Below are 19,071 nucleotides of genomic sequence, written 5' to 3' on the forward strand. Positions count from 1 at the left end.
CTCTCTAACTATCTCATATCTCTCTCTTTCTCTTTCTCTCTCTCTCTCTATTTCTGTCACTCTTCATCTCTTTCTCTCCCTTTATCTCTCCATTTCTCTTCTCTCTCTCTCACTCGCTCTATCTTTAGCTATCTGTCACTCTTCATCTCTCTCTCTCCCCCTCCTTTCATCTCACCAGTCCCCTTTCTGTCTCCTTCTGTCAGCCTCTTTTTCCTATCTGTTTTCTGTCTTTTTATCTGTCTTTCTTTACCTCTCTTTCATCTATCCTTCCCCTCAGGCTTCATAGCATTGATAATGTATATATTTCTGCATGACTCTATCATCAGGTCTTAATCTCTTTAGAGCTAATAAGGAGTTAATGCTAACACAGGGTGAGAATGCTAATGACTTTGGCTTATCTGGCTTATGAGTACTAATGTGCCAGATGCTACAGTTCCACAAAACACACACACACCATATTGAGGGGTGTGAGAGGTGTGTGTGTGTGTGTGTGTGGTGACACACTCCTAATCATAGCAGTATTATTCTGTATAGCCGTGTAGAAATATGCAGAATGATGAAAATTTTATATCATATGTACATAGAGGGCAACATCGTGGCTTAGTGGTTAGCACTGTTGCCTTACAGCAAGATGGTCCTGGGTTTGAATCCCGGGTTCGAACAGGCAGGGGCCTTTCTGTGTGGAGTTTGCATGTTCTCCCCATGTCTGTGTGGGTTTACTCCGGGTACTCCGGTTTCCTCCCACAGTCCAAAAACATGTACATTAGGTTGATTGGTAATTCTAAATTGCCCATAGGAGTGAGTGTGTGTGTCTGGTTGTCTGTCTATATGTGTGGACCTGTGATGGACTGGTGGCCTGTCCAGGGTGTACCCCTGCCTTTCTCCCAATGTGTGCTGGGATAGGCTCCAGCAGATCACCGTGACCCTAATTAGGAATAAAGTGGGTGGACATAGAATTTGGAGTAAAGACTGATGTAGCGATTCAGTATAGAAAGTTTACACGCTTGCATAAAGGATCATTTTTGACATTTTTTTGTAGCCTTGTCTACAACAATGTCTGTGCCATGTTCGTTTTTATAACAATGTGAAGATTTAAACTAGAAGGTCTAACGCACTTGGGAGGCAAGAGTCGAGAACTATGATGTGTGTATAAAGATAAACAGAGCTTTAACACAAGTCTGAGCTCAAAGAGCATTATTAGATACGCTACATGCACACACTCAGGTCGTGTCTCACCCTGTGGCAAAATATTAGGATAACATCTCCCACTTAATCATTTCTCTGAATAATTCAAGCCTGTGTGTGTGTGTGATTCGAAAAATCCCTGTCGGAAACACACAAGCCTTTCATCTTGACCCCAGCTTAACTATCTGCTCTTTCATACTGTCTTTTATCTGATTCTTTTATATTTTATCGGACACGCATCAAAACTTTGGAATGTCTTCAATACTACAACATGTCAGAATGTACAAGAGTAGGATTTGCTCAAATTTATTGTTGCCTCAGGCAGAAAACCTCTCTACTGCAAAACAGCTGAAGAAACCAAAAGCAATGAGGCACGCGTGCGAATATCTGCACTGACCGATTTATTAATATAATTAATTAACACTGTCTTGTGTCACATTTTCTTTAATGCAGTGAGGAATTTCACGCCTCCTCTCTGAGCAGAAATATGTCTTAAGCATCTGTTATGTTAAGTTGTCTTTATTTGTCACATATACATTACTGCAGAGTGAAATTCTTTCTTCACATATCCCATCCTTGGAGGTTTGGGGTCATAGCACAGGGTCAGCCATGATGCAGCGTCCCTGGAGCAGGGCGAGGTTGGGGGCCTTGCTCAAGGGACCAGCGGTGGCAGCTTGGCGGTGAACCCTGATCTTCCGGTCAATGACCCAGAGGCTACCACCGTTCTGATTACAATATACTGAATATAAGATTATGAAATCTAAAGTTAATAAAAAAGATACTGACTGTATTTAAGGTATTGATAGAGCTTACCCAGAATCGATGCTATTCAAGGTATTGATGAAACCTGTATGCTGATAAAACTCTCGTTAACTAGCTTGCTATCTTGATTTATTTTTTATTAAAAATACAGACTACATATTTTTTTCCCTACGTGTGTAGGAATGAAGGAACTGTCTCCTCCCCCGTTAAACCTGAGACGGCTCTACGGCGAGACAGTAGAGACAGAACCGGTGCTGATCATCATTTCTCCCGGAGCTGACCCGTCTCAGGAGCTGCAGGACCTCGCTAACCACACCGTGGGACTCGAGCGTTACCACGAGGTCTCGCTTTAAATCTCTCTCTCTTTTTGTCACACAGCAGCTAATCTTTATACTTGTATAAACACCACCCAGCTAAATGTAGACGTACAGTGCACTATAAAGGTTTGGGACGTAGCCTATGGACAACTTTACCACATCTTTAACTTTGGCCTGTCATGGGCTGCATCCCAAATTGCACCCTTGCTAAGCATTGTAGCTGTTTGGGATATAGCTGGGCTTCACTGTAACTTACCCAAACACTCAAACTGCACACTACCACTCTGATGTGATGTTAAGACTTTGGTTAGTTTGTGTGTACAGGTGAGGCTAACTTGTGTGTGTGTGTGTGTGTGTGTGTAGGTGGCCATGGGGCAAGGCCAGGCTGATGTGGCTCTGCAGGTGCTCAGAGAGTGTGTGTGTAACGGAGAGTGGCTCTGCCTGAAGAATTTGCACCTTGTTACTCAGTGGCTCCCCCTGCTGGAAAAGGTCAAACAAACATGTTATATTAATTCATCTCACTCACATTCTCTCTTTCTTCCAAAATCCCCACCACCACCACCCCGCTGTGTGTGTGTGTGTGTGTGTGTGTGTGTGTGTGTAAGTTGCTTATGAAGCAGTTTTGTGTCCTTGCTGCTTTCTGTGATTCATAATTAATTTAGTTAATGACTTTCATTGGCAACCAGAAAGGGTGTGTGTGGGGGGGGGACTCTCTCCCTCTCTCTCTCTCTATCTCTCTCTCTCTCTCTCTTCCCACTTACAAATTATAAACACACAGTCTCAATTATACTCATTTTTAAAAAGTATTTCGGCATGATAAAGTCATAGCTTGAAGACATAAAGTATTGCATAGCTTGCATAGTTTGTGCTCATATCTAATTAGAATAATATAATGTGTGTGTGTCTGTGTGTGTGTGTGTGTGTGTGTATGTGTAGGAGCTGAACAATATGCAGCCTAAAGCAGGGTTCAGACTCTGGCTTACCTCCGAGGTTCATCCCAACTTCACTCCCATTTTACTGCAGTCCAGCCTCAAGATCACCTATGAGGTGTGTGTGTGTGTTATTAACACTTAATAATTAAGTAAATGTTTGCTCTTACAGGAAAATAATGAATGGCTGAAGTTGATTATTTTCCAATAACAGCACATCCTTAGGCAAAACAGAAACGTGTGTGTGTGTGTGTGTCAGGCTCCCCCTGGTCTGAAGAAGAACCTGCTGAGAACGTACGAGTCTTGGAGTTCGGAGCAGATCAGTAAAGGAGGAAACACTGCACGTGCTCAATCGCTCTTCTGCCTTGCCTGGTTTCATGCTGTCTGTCAGGAGAGACGCAACTACATCCCTCAGGTATACGTACACACACACACACACACACACAAGCATGCATAGTACAGCTGCACAATTTACATTAACTTCTCTTTCACCCACACACAGTGTGTAAGGGTCTCTTAATTAAGTCAGCGTCTGAAGATTATGATAATATGCTGGTGTGTGTGTGTGTGTGTGTGTGTTTTAGGGTTGGACTAAATTCTACGAGTTCTCCCTGTCTGATTTGAGAGCTGGATTCAACATCATTGATCGTCTGTTTGAAGGTGTGTGTGTGTGTGTGTGTGTGTGTGTGTTGGTCAGTCAAACTGTTTATAATAAGGTTTTTACTATTAACAACCCCCCCAGTCAAATGTCCCCACCCCCAACTATCTATCCATATCTATATATCTATAAGGTGATACACACACTGCTATAAACATACTGTGTGTGTGTGTAGGAGGCAAGGCATTTCAGTGGGACTGCATGCACGGTTTGTTAGAAAATGCGATTTACGGTGGACGTGTGGATAACGTGTGTGACCTCAGAGTGCTGCGCTCGTATCTGCACCAGTTCTTCAGCAACAAGACCCTCACACACTCACGCACACGAGCCTCATCTGCTTTTCCACCTCAGATCAACCTGCCCAGCTCCTGCAGCATAACGGTGAGCACCCACACACCCACACACACACACACACACACACACCCACACACACACACAAACACACAGTCTCTGTCTTATCACCTGGTAAGAGTCACAACATTTAGTCACAAGACTCATCATGAGTAAATACAATTAGAAAAAAGCTGTAGAGATTGAATAGACAGTTTAACAGTTATTTTAATGTTAACTAACATTAAACAAGTACATGGTTAACTCAACAACTGAGGCTTAACGGAGAAGTTCACTTCCAGAACAAAAATCTACAGATAATTTCCTCACCCCCTTGTCATCCATGATGTTCATGTCTTTCTTTCTTCAGTGATAAAGAAATGATGTTTTTTGAGGAAAACATTTCAGGATTTTTCTCCATATAGTGGACTTTAATGGTGCCCGCGAGTTTGAACTTCCAGAATTCCAGCTTCAGAGAGCTCTAAACAATCCCAGACCAGGAAGAAGGCTCTTATCTAGCCAAACCATCGCTCAGTTTCTTAGAAAAGTAAAAACTATATACTTTTTAACCACAAAAGCTCGTCTAGCACTAGCTCTGGGATGCGCATCTGTGACGCTACGTACGACGTAATCACGTCAATAGGTCACGCGCGACGTAGGCGGTGCTACAGACCCAGTGTTTACTAGTGTGGAGAAGGAGGAGTGCTCTGAAGTTGTTGCGTGTGGAATGACACACAGTTCTTTGTGACTGCAGTGGGTCAGAGGTTTACATACACCAATGTTGAATGTCTTTTTAAACAGCCTGGAATGTAAGGGCATTTAGAAGCTTCTGACTGACCAGTTGTCATAATTAGGAGTTAACTGGGAGTGCACCTGTGGCAGTAAAATACCATTAGATCCAGCAGAGGAAATGTATGCTAACAAGAAATGAGTGGAGTTTGAATGTTTTGAGCTAAGGTGTATGTAAGCGTTTAGGTTAAATTGTACAGAACTAAACTTCAGGTCCGGATATGTCCAAAATATTTGGGATTGCATACAAACCAGAAGGGATTACAGCTGAACAGAACGTTTGCAGTTATGTATAATTTTTTTTAAAATCCAGAGCTTATTTTTGAGTCCAAAGTTTTTTTGTTTTGTTAGTAAGTCCGTGTGTGTGTGTGTGTGTGTGTGTGTGTGTGTGTGTGTGTGTAGGATTATCAGCGTGTGGTGGACAGTCTCCCAGAGGACGATAAGCCAAGCTTTTTCGGCCTTCCTGCCAACATCGAGCGTTCTGCTCAACGCATCACCAGTATGCAGGTACACAGTCTGTGTGTGTGTGTAATCATGACCCACTGTGACCTAGTTTGTAAAATTCTTCTAGGAGTTTGTAAGTTGCTTCCTGCCTAGCCCTGTGTTTGTACAGTGTGTGGAGTCATGGTGCCTCTGAACCAGAACCTCTTTAAATCCCTGTGTAAATAATTAGAGTTGTGTGAGTTATCAGGTGTTTATTGCCTTCAATTCAGTGAGTCAACTACAAGTCAAATACAGTCAAATTGTTAAGATTTAAAAAATAAAAAAAATAAAAAAAAACCCTTATGAGTGGTGAAGCTTTCTGTAATGAGAGGTTATGGAAGGAGTCTCCAGTGTCAGTCCCTACATTTACCACCATTGAAAAGGTACTGCTATGGTATAAAAGGAATAAAACTCTACAGGACATGCTGTTACAGAACATTTCAGAAAATGCGATGCGATCACACCACTCCAGCACTGATTATTTTCCGAGAACAGCACATCCCCACGTTTTATTTCACACATAATACATGTCGTTATAGCTGCACTTCAGTCAGCTCATAGCTGTTACCTCAGCAGGGACCCCGGCAGGGTCGGACGCATTACTTCTATTTTTAACCTAATAATCGTGCAGTCTGGTCTCATACAGCATTGAGCCACTGGATCCAGTCAGAACTGTTTACTCTGACCCTTATTTAAGGTCAGATGACAGCAACCTTCTCAAGGGTCAGGATTTCAGAACAGAGTGAACACTCAGTAATCAGTGGGTGTTTAATGGCATGATTCAGTTTTGTGTTTTCTATTTTAAGTACCAGCAGTCATGATACTACACTCACTGTCGCTATCAAATTCTGGTGTTGTAAGAACTCTTGTTCTAAGTGTGTGTGTGTGTGTGTGTGTGTGTGTGTGTGTGTAGGTGATTTCTCAGCTAAGGATTTTGAGCAGATCAGTTACAGCAGGGTCAAAGTTTGACAGAGAGCTGTGGGCGACTGGCCTCTCACCTGTACTCAACTTGTGGAAGAGACTAAATCAGGTACACACACACACACAATAATTTTGATTTTTGTTATTTCTTAGTTACTGAGTACTGACAGGTGAAGTGAATAACACTGATCATCTCCTCATCATGGCACCTGTTAGTGGGTGGGATATATTAGGCAGCAAGTGAACATTTTGTCCTCAAAGTTGATGTGTTAGAAGCAGGAAAAATGGACAAGCGTAAGGATTTGAGCGAGTTTGACAAAGGGACAAATTGTGATGGCTAGACGACTGGATCAGAGCATCTAACTGCAGCTCTTGTGGGGTGTTCCCGGTCTGCAGTGGTCAGTATCTATCAAAAGTGGTCCAAGGAAGGAACAGTGGGGAACTGACAGGGTCATGGGCGGTCAAGGCTCATTGATGCATGTGGGGAGTGAAGGCTGGCCCGTGTGATCCGATCCAACAGACGAGCTACTGTTACTCAAACTGCTGAAGAAGTTAATGCTGGTTCTGATAGAAAGGTGTTAGAATACACAGTTGGGTCAGGGCACATTGTGTTTAATGTGAAATTTTTCAGTATAATACTTTAGCAGCACTAAGCTTTATATCTACCTGAAGACCTTGCTGCACTAACATTACATTTGATAACATTCATTATTTAATTTCTATTTCTTTCTCTTCATTAGGGTTCGTCTCTAATCCAGCAGAAGCTGGCTCCGCCCACTGAGGGTGCCGGCTCCCCTGTGCTCTCATTTGTCCTGCTGGAGCAGTTCAACGCTGTCCGATTGGTCCAGAGCATCCACCAATCACTGGCCTCGCTCAGTAAGGTGATCCGTGGAACCTGCCTGCTGACGGCCGACACCCACAAACTCGCCACCGCCTTGCTCAACCAGGAGGTAGAGTGTGTGTGTGTGTGTGTGTGTGTGTGCGTACGTACATGTGTGTCTTATTCTCGTTCTATCTCTCCTGTCTCTCTCTCTCTCTCTTTCAGTGTCCTCTGAGTTGGCAGAGTAAGTGGGAGGGGCCTGATGACCCCATGCAGTATCTGAGAGCTGTTGTGAGCAGAGCCCTTGCTGTGCAGGTATCACACACACACACACACACACACGCAGGAAGAGATACTAGTGCTGCTGTATGATTTTTTTTTCTTTTTATATTGTTGCATCAGTGCTGAGGTGAGACACAAAAGATATAGAATGAGAGAGAGAGAGAGCAAGGTGGAATGGAAAAAATATAGAAAGAGGATGAGACAGAGACAGAAGATGCTCTTATCCTCTTATCCACTGTTCAATTAATACTCCCACTGGTGAATTGTGTGTGTGTGTGTGTGACAGAAACACACTGACCTTGGACAATAGAAAGTGGGCAGTGTGGCAAGCATATTAAACACTTGCTCATGAATAATTCATTAGTACACACACACACACACACACACACACACACACACACAGATATAAAGACGTACATCTCAGCATTAACATTCATGTGACTCTCCATTTAATCATCTGTATGTGTGTGTGTGTGTGTGTGTGTGTGTACGTTTGCGTACAAGAGCATTCTCTTCTGATGTGGGGTTAGTTTAGTGTCAAATTAGGAGAATCCACCTGTTATCAGCATGCTTACAGGTACATGAGTTAGGTAAACACACACACACACAGGAGAACAGTGTGTCATTTTTACTGTCACTCTCTTTCAGGGGTGTCTGTGTAAGACAGTGCACTATTAGACAGCTGCTGCTTCTCTGCAGGTTGAATTCTGACTTATCCTCCATTTGTGTGTGTGTGTGTGTGTGTGTGTGTGTGTGTGTGTAGATCATTGCACATGGCTCACACACTTAACCCTCATTTGCCTGTTCTGATGCTGACAAGCTTCCACTGCCAAATTCCTACAGCTATGAGGAAAGCTGCCAAACTGTGTGTGTGTGTGTGTGTGTGTGTGTGTACGTGCACTTGGTGTAGGAAGAAATTAAATTAATGACTGGGCACACAGCAGCTGGATGGCTGTTACTGACTCCCACTACACACACACACACACAGACAAAACTTAGGGACTAAAGAATATATCACTCGTGTGTGTGTGTGTGTGTGTTTGACAGAACTGGGTAGACAGGGTGGAGAGGAACACACTGCTGAGTGATACCTTGGACCTTTCTGACCTCTTCCATCCACAAACCTTCCTTAACGCCCTGAGACAGGAGACTGCCAGGTGTGTGTGTGTGTGTGTGTGTGTGTGTGATCATGTGGAATTAGAGTGTACATTTAAAGAAATCTGTTTGATGTGTAAATTGCTTTACAAAAATTGTGTGTGTGTGTAGAACTATGAGCTGCTCTATGGACAGTCTGAAGTTTGTGGCCTCATGGAAGAGTCAGATAGCTGGAGCTAAACTGCAAGTGAAGGTACACACAATCTCTCTCTCTCTCTCTCTCTCTCTCTCTCTCTCTCTCACACACACACACACACACAAACACACACACACACACACACACCCTGTAGTTTTCAAACAATTTGCCAACACTTACACCTTTTTAATTGATTGTTTGATGTTGACAGGTTAGTTCCATGTCATAATTTGTGGTGTGTGTGTATGTGTGTGTATGTGTGTGTGTGTAGGTTGGAGGTCTTCAACTAGAAGGCTGTAGTTTTGATGGGAATCGATTGAGTGAGAATCATCACAACTCACCCAGTGTGTGTGCTGTTCCTACCTGCTACATGGCCTGGATTCTTCAGGTACATACACACACACACACACACACACACACACACACACACTATATACACACTAACCTGTGTGTGTGTGTTTGTGTGATTTGTGATTTGTAGAACGGCCCAGGTTGTTACCCTCCAGAGGAGTGTGTGTTGTTGCCATTGTATGCGAGTGCAGAGCGAGTGGGTGTGGTCATGCACATCGATGTTCCATGTGGAGGAAACCAGGAGCAATGGATCCAATGTGGAGCTGCACTGTTTCTCAAACAACAGTAACACACATACACACACAACGGAGCGTTGAGACCAAAGTGGAGCTGCACTATTCCTCAAACAGCAGAAACACACACACACACACACATTGTAGTGCTATTTATGCTTTATTTATGCAACAGTATAATGTATAGAAATGTGTTAAAAATATTTCTGAATTTAACAAGCTGTTTGTATTGTTGTAGTAATTATATATTAAATAAAAAGTTTTTTCAAATCCATCAGTGTATGTGTGTGTGTGTGTGTGTGTGTGTGTACTCTGGCTTTCTTGTTGTCTTCAGGTAGAGGCTGATTTTTGAGCAACAAGTCCTGCTGTGAAGGATAGCTTCAGTCCAGTCTTCTACAATATTGTATACAGTAGAAATGTAATTATTGTGATATTAATAATTCATTTCAGCACACACCTAGCAGCGGTTACACAAGCCAGTGTTTACAGTTAATGACACAGGTATGTTCATCTATTGTTAATGAATCAGTTATACAAGAATTATACACTATATTGACAAACGTTTTGGGACACCACTCCAACTCCTTGAATTCAGGTGATGTTCTTCGGGGGTTGGGCTCAGCCCCTTAGTTCCAGTGAAAGGAACTCTTAATGCTTCAGCATAAAGACATTTTGGACAATTTCATGCTCCCAACTTTGTGGGAACAGTTTGGGGATGACCCCTTCCTGTTCCAACATGACTGTGCACCAGTGTACAAAGCAAGGTCCATAAAGACATGGATGAGTGAGTTTGGTGTGGAGGAACTTGACTGACCTGCACAGAGTCCTGACCTCAACCTGATAGAACACCTTTGGGATGAATTAGAGCGGAGACTGAGAGCCAGACCTTCTCGTCCAACATCAGTGTGTGACCTCACAAATGCGCTTCTAGAGGAATGGTCAAAAATTCCCATAAACACACTCCTAAACCTTGTGGAAACCCTTCCCAGAAGAGTTGAAGCAGTTATAGCTGTAAAGGGCGGGACAACTCCATATTACATTCATGTGCATGTAAAGGCAGACGTCCCAAAACTTTTGGCAACATAGTGTAGGATGATTATATAGGTAAGTGATCCCATTTTGTTACCTTGTTATTTCAGGAATTAAGAAAAGAAAATGGACAAGAGAAGAGGCATTGAAATGACATTGAGTAAAAAAGAAAGAGTAAAAGAGAGTAGTAAGTAGTAAGAGAAATTGAATTAGAAAAAGGGGAGGAGCTTTACATGGTCTAAATGTGAACATTATATTGTTTTTTAGTTTGTTTTTCTTCAAGAGCAACTCCAGCAGCAGGTTATTTGTCACTATCCTGTAATAAAACCCATATAATAATCTGAGGCTCTAATGCTGAAGATTTACACAGTGTGTTTGCTGACACGTGATAAGACGATGTACAGACATGAAGCTCACATTTAATGAATGAAAGACAGTACATGAAGACAAGTGCTAGTGTCTGGGTTAGGACACAAAATCTGATCTCATCATACAGTCCAAGAACTAGAAAACTGAGTGTTTTTCACGGTGTTAGAACATCCACCAGAACACACTGCATACTGAAGACAAATGAAGGTGTTCATTCATTTCACAGAATCCAGAAATTATAAATTTCCTTTTTTTTACCAGTTAAATCAAGTCACAAGAGAGAGTTGATTCATTTGCAGCCAGTGACCTCAAGTTAATTTTGTTCCAACCAGAAGGCATAACATTATGACCACCTGCCTAATATTGTGTTGGTCCTCCTTTTGCTGCCAAAACAGCCCTGATCCGTCCTGCACTGTGTATTCTGACACCTTTCTATCAGAACCAGCATTAACTTCTTCAGCAGTTTGATCAACAGTAGCTCGTCTGTTGGATCGGATCACACGGGCCAGCCTTCACTCCCCACATGAATCCATGAGCTTTGGCCGTCCATGACCGTGTCACCGGTTCACCACTGTTCCTTCCTTGGACCACTTTTGCTAGATACTGACCACTGCAGACCGGGAACACCCCACAAGAGCTGCGGTTTTGGAGATGCTCTGATCCAGTCGTCTAGCCATCACAATTTGGACCTTCGTCAAACTCGCTCAAATCCTTACGCTTGTCCATTTTTCCTGCTTCTAACATCAACTTTGAGGACAACATGTTCACTTGCTGCCTAATATATCCCACCCACTAACAGGTGCCATGATGAGGAGATCATCAGTCTTATTCACGGCACCTGTCACTGCTCATAATGTTATGCCTGATCTGTGTAAATACTCTATATATGTACCATGCAGAGTAGGAATATTAATCAATGTACAGTTTTAAAGCTGCCTGTATTAGGAGATGTAACTACTCTAATAGCTTCCACGACTATACACACCACGGACCAACCAATTAAAATCAACATTATATTAGCAGATCAAAGGTAATTTACTGAAAAACTCCCCGTCAAGAGGTTTTATCTTTCATTTATGGTGTACAACATTAAACACATCCCGAAATGGGAGGGAACAATTAACAGTGCAACATTTTGCTCACTTCATTTTCCCACATTTGATACGAAGCCAGGCCTGAAACAGGCTACTACAGACCCATTATTACTAGGTACATCTGGAAAAGCAGCAAAACAAATTATTGAGCACATCAGGCAATGGAATGTTGATGGCTTTCGAGAGCCTCATTCATGTAGTCAGTGTGGGTGATATTACTTCCTCTCCATACTCTCCTCAGTGGGAGCCCATTACAAGGACAAAACAAAGAAATACATTTATTCATGATTACAATCAGTTTATCCGTCCTCCATCCTATCAAACCTAACACTATATTAGTCAAAGTAATACTCTGGGTAACATTAACAGTGAAAGATTATTCACTATTACAGGAAATTAGTTATCAATTTAAAACGCTAGCACATAACCATTAAGCGTTTTATATGTGTGCAGTGACATCGGAAACAAAACAAAACCATTATGTATATTAAGCTTTCCCTCAGATGTTTTGGTAAATTACCAAAAGAAGGCTGGAAACGTTGCTCTGTGCCTCCATGACTTCCCATCTGGACTGTTATGATGCCCATTGGCCTTTCTTCTAAAATGACTTCACATTTAGAATGCAACTGCTGGCCCATGTTTTTATTCACAAAATAGCCGTGGCAGAAGCTCTTGGAAAGTCTTATTATATTGAGACACGTTTTCTTCTAAATGGTGCGGGTAACTATGAAACCTCACTGACCAAGCATAACATTATGACCACCAAACTTTGACTAAGCCCATAGTTTAATCCACTGGGGTTGTTAAAAATTTTTTTATCATGTACACTGACCAGGCATAACATTATGACCACCTGCCTAATACTGTGTTGGTCCCCCTTTTGCTGCCAAAAACAGCCCTGACCTGTCCTGCACTGTGTATTCTGACCCCTTTCTATCAGAACCAGCATTAACTTCTTCAGCAGTTTGAGCAACAGTAGCTCGTCTGTTGGATCGGATCACACGGGCCAGCCTTCACTCCACACGTGCATCAATGAGTCTTAGCCATCCTTGACCGTGTCACTGGTTCACCACTGTTCCTTCTTTGGATCACTTGTGATAGATACTGACCACTGCAGACCGGGAACACCCCACAAGAGCTGCAGTTTTGGAGATGCTCTGATCCAGTCGTCTGGCCATTACAATTTGGTCCTTGTCAAACTCGCTCAAATCCTTACGCTTGTCCATTTTTCCTGCTTCTAACACATCAACTTTGAGGACAAAATGTTCACTTGCTGCCTAATATATCCCACCCACTGACAGGTACCATGATGAGGAGATCATCAGTCTTATTCACGGCACCTGTAACTGGTCATAATGTTATGCCTGATCATAAATATATTCAGATCATTATATATAAAAGTACGGTATATTTCAGCTAATTTATCAGAACAACTGTCTTGCTCCTCATTTCTTCAGTTGAGTGTGAGGATGCAATGTTTATAGCCTTGTCTGGGATTGTTCTTGCAGTTTGAACACCAGTATCACTCCAGCTTTAACTCTTAAATATTGGCCCCTACTAGCTTGCAGGTGCCACGAACCAGCTGCCCAAGTGCTAAATGCAGACTCACTGATGAGGGTTGGTCTAGTTCAATCCTTTAAGACCCGTATGGTTTTAAGGTTCTCCGTCCAAGCATAAGTATTCCGATTCAGACTCTGCTTCTCCCTAGCCTCACAGCTGCTGCTGAGAAGTGCATTAATCAACCAATGGCATCAGGACATTACCATATTTGGATCACTTCCTCCACCAAAGAGCAGGTCATTCAGGACGCACGCACCATCCTCACACCCAATAAAGCACTTAATCCTACGATGAACCTGATAACAAGCTCCCTCGGCTAAGGCTCGATTAATTCAGAACGGCTCTGCGACCCCAATGTGTGCTGTTTAGTTTTCCGCTTGCCAATCAGCTTCAGCTCTAGCTAAACTAGAACTAATCATGGCAGCTGCAGTAATAATCCCTCCAGGTTTGCTGGAGCTACAGGATCTGTTTAGCCTGTATCTGAATCCCAAACAAGACACGCAGCGATGTGTTCAGACCTTGAGCTCTAGGATGCTAGTGATGCAGAGCATTTCTCACACCTCATGTCTCAAGGTCAGCTCACATCAATTGGCTGAAATTGAGAATGGTCCATCTGGTCTTCAAGTTCTTTTACTGGTTTTGATAAGTCACTGTGAGTTGATTTGCTCAATGGCACAAGATCAAGCAGCTTCTCTGCATGGAATTGTCCCAGCTGGGTTCGTCCATATCTAGCCACCTCAATTTACATGATGGAACTGAATAATGATGTAGCAGATGGATATATGTACAGATAGGGACGTCAGCCAAGATCTGGGAGATGTTTGGTGAGTTGCAGGGAGACCTCTTCACTAATGCCAAGTCACATCAACACAAGATACACTGGCTCATGACTGTCTTAGCCATCTATTATATGTCTCTTCTCATTTTTCTCACATTTCAGAGAATTTCCATGAGTCCTGATCATGGTGCTAAAATGACAAGCAAGGCCTTGGTTTCCACTGCTTTCATGACTGATCCTGGCAGCTTCCTCTATTTCCTCTACTAGCCAGATCACCTGTTTGTATATCTGGCCACTCGGAAAACATTCAAGAATTCAAGTGCCTCAAGCACACAGACCTTGTATGCCATTAGGTGTGCACCACGCTGGCTGGATCCGGCGCATTGCCCGATTCCCAAGATACTAGCTTTTCTTCAGGGACCGCTAGACAGCAAGACATTCACAACTCTGCTAAATATCATCACAGTTCACCAGATCACTGTGTATAGCATCCCTCTGTGAGCTGAGAGACTTATTTAATAGTGTTTCTGAAACAGTGACTGCCAAGAGCTTCTGAGGACCCAGCATGAGAAATCCTCCATTAAGGTCCTACATTACACTTTATACTGTATTACAGTGGCCTTGTGAATCCCAGTGTGAATTCTTACCAGTCTAATGGTTGTTATTTACAAACGATGTCACAGCTATACTCCTCTCCTTAGCATTATTTCCATCTTTAAAACATCCGTCAACACAAGCTGTGGATGCACTAGCTCATAACTGTCTTAACCATCTGTTATGTCTCTTCCATTTTCTATACCCACTTTATTCCTAATTAGGGTCACGGGGATCTGCTGGAGTCTATCCCAGCACACAGTGGGCGAAAGGCAGGGGTACACCCTGGACAGGTCACCAGTCCATCACAGGGCCACACATATAGACAGACAACCACACACACTCACGGGCAATTTTTGAATTACCAATCAACCTAATGTACATGTTTTTGGACTGTGGGAGGAAACCGGAGTACCCGGAGTAAACCCACACAGGCACGGGGAGAACATGCAAACTCCACACTGAAACGCCCCTGCCTGTTCGAACCCAGGACCTTCTTGCTGTGAGGCAACAGTGCTAACCACTAAGCCACCGTGCTGCCCCATCTTTAAAAGATTGTAAATATATTTTATTTAAAGATCCATCATATGCACCATCATAGGTGCACTGCTTCATACAGTGGAGTAAAGGCATGCTGATGTAAATTGCTATCACTTAAGCCCGCAGTGAGACTGAACCCCAAATGCCTTACTAATCACTTTACATAAACACTACATAGGGTGTAACGTAATGGCATCGTGTGCTCAACAGGAAACAGTATGGCATCTGAATACGTAAATATTCTAAATATTGAAATGGTATTCGATCTGTGAATTTCATTATCTGTGTCTGTTTCAGGATAACAGTGGTGTGTTTCTGTGGGTAAAAAAAAGGAAGGTAATAATAACACCACCATTACCACCATGTTTTCAGCACATGATGTTCCAAAAGTTCATTTCCTCTCGCTCTCTCTCACACACACACACAAGACATTCACCTGACTGGAAACACTGCTTCAAAACAGGAAACAGGAAAAGGAGAAATGTATTCGGTATCTCATCTCAGCTGTAATTCTACTTTAATGGTCATGTTTAAATTGTAATTTCAACAGAGAAAGAACCAGAGGAAACAGAGAGCACAGTGAAAGAGAGACAGGAGATGTAGAAGACAGATAGCAAGACAAGAGTGAGACAGAATTGGCACGAAGATAACAGAAGCGTCTGATGTTTGAGTCAGTGAGCGTTTGGGATGATTCTCAAATCTTCACCACATTCCAGAATGTTCCAGCAGAGTCCCAGACACGCGCCGTTGCTTTGCCAATGTGTGATGGAATGAATTTCTCCACAGAGACCAATGAAGATCAGGTCCCTAAAAACACACAATGACTTGGATATCTTCAGGTTAAGTTGTAAAGCATTACGCTAATGTGAGACCAAGCTAAAATACAGGGGTCCGAGTCACCTAAACAATAATAATAATAATAGTAAAAGTAAAAAGAAGATTCATGAAAATAAGAAAAATAATTCCTCTCATTGTGCATTGTTCCTCTCATTGTGCGTGGATCGCTAATAGACTTAATCAGCTTAATTGAGTAAATAAGATGAACTCATTGCTACTAAGCTGCTGTTACCATAGTTACTGAAATTATAATAATGGCATATATGGTGTACTCTTTTTCTTAGGACAGATTGTTCAGCATGTCTTATTTATGTCCACACACACACACACACACAAGCCTGAAGATCTATTTTTGGTTATTCTCCCATTATAGACAGTATGATGATGTTAGAAATGAAAATGATCCTGGAGCAGAATTTTTAAAAACAAAACAATCAAGATCTTTGACGAACATTCGAATCTAGTGCAGATTTTTGTCTTGACATTAACAGTAAGCCTTTTAACAAGTTGAAATCTAAAGAAAGAGATGCAGAGTCAGTATTGAGTTGTATAACCTGCCTGTGTGTGGATTAAGGAAAAGAATCAACGTTAGGATCAAACTGAGACTCTGATTCGCACTGTGACTCATCACACCACCCCATTGTTGATTATTTTCCTAGGACATCACACCCCAAGTGTTTTATTCTTTATTTATTAATAGAGAAGTCTTACCATCTGGGGCTGGGTGTGTAAGAGAGAGAAACTCTGCCTCTGCCCCGGTCCATCTCAACAACACACGCCATTTTTTCCACTGAGCTCATGTTCTTGTAAAAGGGTTGATGGCGCTTTCCTCCTGCCGTGACACTGCATCAGTTAGAAATGATTTGGTTAATTGGCTTCATGTGTCTCGAAGGAAGCACGCGTTAGCCTTGATGCTCCCTGATTGATCTGTGTGATGGGGGAGAGTTAGTGCTAGTGGCGGATTGAAAGAAAATGGTGGAAAAATCCATAAAGACGACTCGAACTGGTGATTTCCGAACGCACGAAATAATGCTTGTAGAAGCTAATATGTAAAAGCTGTTACGCCCCTGCAGACAGGCACGGAGACGTGAGCGATGCTGGGGGTGGAGGGAGAATGTAGAGTGTGGGCACTCTCTCTATGACGATGACTCACTCGTCCTCTTCAGGGTGAAGTCATTACTTCCTGTCTCTCAGTCTGTCGGTCTCTCTTCAGAGGAAGCCATTTCTGTAAAAACACACATTTTGTAAGCTGTCGGGCCTGACACAGTTCCGAGCTGTTTGCCCACAATCTGTCTTCTTCTCTGATCTTCATCACTCCATCCTGGACCTTCTGCTTCTCTAGCTGATGCAACAATGATGTGAACCCAGCAACACACACAAACACGTGTATACACACTCTCGTAGCTGAAACCTGTAGAGCTGGGAAAGTCAGAGAGAAGAATAGACGGTAGGGCGCTTACAGATAAACAGATATATATGTGCTTTCTCTGTCACGTGAGATATGAAACACGACCGGATCTGCAGTTATAGGAAACTAATCACTGGTAGGGTGAAGTGGAGTTACTGTTACCATGGAGATGCTGATTGTTGTTGTTTTTTTTTTTAACAACTCACATTCTGAAATGTTTTATTCTTCTTCTATCACAGCAATGTTTTTTTATTTTAAGAATGAGCCATCCTACTATCTCACTGTTTGCCTGCTTGTGGTGTTACTGAGAAAGCAGAATTCCTCATGCTGACACTGGAGACTCCTTCCATAAACGTTAAATCCACACCTCCTTACAGAAAACGTCACAACGATATATAACGGAAATGATGCTGTAATATACACCGATCAGGCATAACATTATGACCACCCGCCTAATATTGTGTTGGTCCCCCCTTTTGCTGCAAAAAAAAAAAAAAGAAGCCCTGACCCAACTGTGTATTCTGACCCCTTTCTATCAGAACCAGCATTAACTTCTTCAGCAGTTTGAGCAACAGTAGCTCGTCTGTTGGATCGGATCACACGGGCCAGCCTTGGTTCCCAACATGCATCAATAAGCCTTGACCCATGACCCTGTCGCCGGTTCACCACTGTTCCTTCCTTGGACCACTTTTGATAGATACTGACCACTGCAGACCGGGAACACCCCACAAGAGCTGCAGTTTTGGAGATGCTCAGATCCAGTCGTCTGGCCATCACAATGTGGCCCTTGTCAAACTCGCTCAAATCCTTACGCTTGTCCATTTTTCCTGCTTCTAACACATCAACTTTGAGGACAAAATGTTCACTTGCAGCCTAATATATCCCACCCACTAACAGGTGCCATGATGAGGAGATCATCAGTCTTATTCACGGCACCTGTCACTGCTCATAATGCTATGGCTGATCGGTGTATTCCATTTTAAGGAAATTTGCGTGACGATTATTGGAGCTACTGATTGGTCGGCTGCTGTAACACCCATTATGACATCATAACAGCTGGAAGTCAAATAGTCATATAGTGTCTGCTGGAAAGTGGGTATTGATCTAGTGTGAGCTAAATACTAACACCTTCTCTCTCTCTCTCTCTCTATTCAGCAGATAAGGTGCTAAAGCAAAAGGCCCAATCAGCACAGCTACAAAGAAAGGTACTTGCTTTTACACTTACTTGAGAAAGCCATGCAATCAGAGCAGAGGAGTGAGAGTACTGAGAAAGATTAGATGCTCTCAGTTCCACCTGACTGCTGAATGTCCTTTAGGCTCCTTTCCCATGTGCAGTGTACTGTTTTTATTGGACTTTGGCTTTGGGAATAAGTAAATGTCAGGTTCTGATCATTCGGGTAACCATTTAGCCCTTGTGGTCAAAAGTCCATTTCGTGCACTGAAAATGACCAGGGCTGTAGGACATAACATCATTTCAGTCTCTTCGCGCCAGTGTTGTGCTCCAGTGCTTG

At 42.7% G+C, this 19,071-nt stretch overlaps 1 protein-coding gene across 3 annotated transcripts in view; it reads left to right on the plus strand.

Annotated features, from left to right (window-relative positions):
* Positions 1-9,623, plus strand: part of dync2h1 (dynein cytoplasmic 2 heavy chain 1) — a 43,086-nt gene extending 33,463 nt beyond the window's left edge. For all 3 annotated transcript variants that reach the window (XM_058413252.1, XM_058413253.1, XM_058413254.1), the window contains 14 exons: positions 2,128-2,288; positions 2,628-2,753; positions 3,201-3,311; positions 3,453-3,608; positions 3,778-3,853; positions 4,027-4,232; positions 5,373-5,477; positions 6,367-6,483; positions 7,115-7,324; positions 7,420-7,509; positions 8,524-8,633; positions 8,743-8,824; positions 9,039-9,155; positions 9,249-9,623. In XM_058413252.1, the coding sequence (XP_058269235.1) occupies positions 2,128-2,288; positions 2,628-2,753; positions 3,201-3,311; positions 3,453-3,608; positions 3,778-3,853; positions 4,027-4,232; positions 5,373-5,477; positions 6,367-6,483; positions 7,115-7,324; positions 7,420-7,509; positions 8,524-8,633; positions 8,743-8,824; positions 9,039-9,155; positions 9,249-9,407 (1,826 nt within the window). In that variant the 3' untranslated portion in view covers positions 9,408-9,623. The remainder of the gene's footprint in view (positions 1-2,127; positions 2,289-2,627; positions 2,754-3,200; positions 3,312-3,452; positions 3,609-3,777; positions 3,854-4,026; positions 4,233-5,372; positions 5,478-6,366; positions 6,484-7,114; positions 7,325-7,419; positions 7,510-8,523; positions 8,634-8,742; positions 8,825-9,038; positions 9,156-9,248) is intronic.
* Positions 9,624-19,071: the final 9,448 nt, after the last annotated feature.

This window comes from Hemibagrus wyckioides, linkage group LG17 (assembly GCF_019097595.1).
Source record: "Hemibagrus wyckioides isolate EC202008001 linkage group LG17, SWU_Hwy_1.0, whole genome shotgun sequence".
Taxonomy (NCBI): Eukaryota; Metazoa; Chordata; class Actinopteri; order Siluriformes; family Bagridae; genus Hemibagrus; species Hemibagrus wyckioides.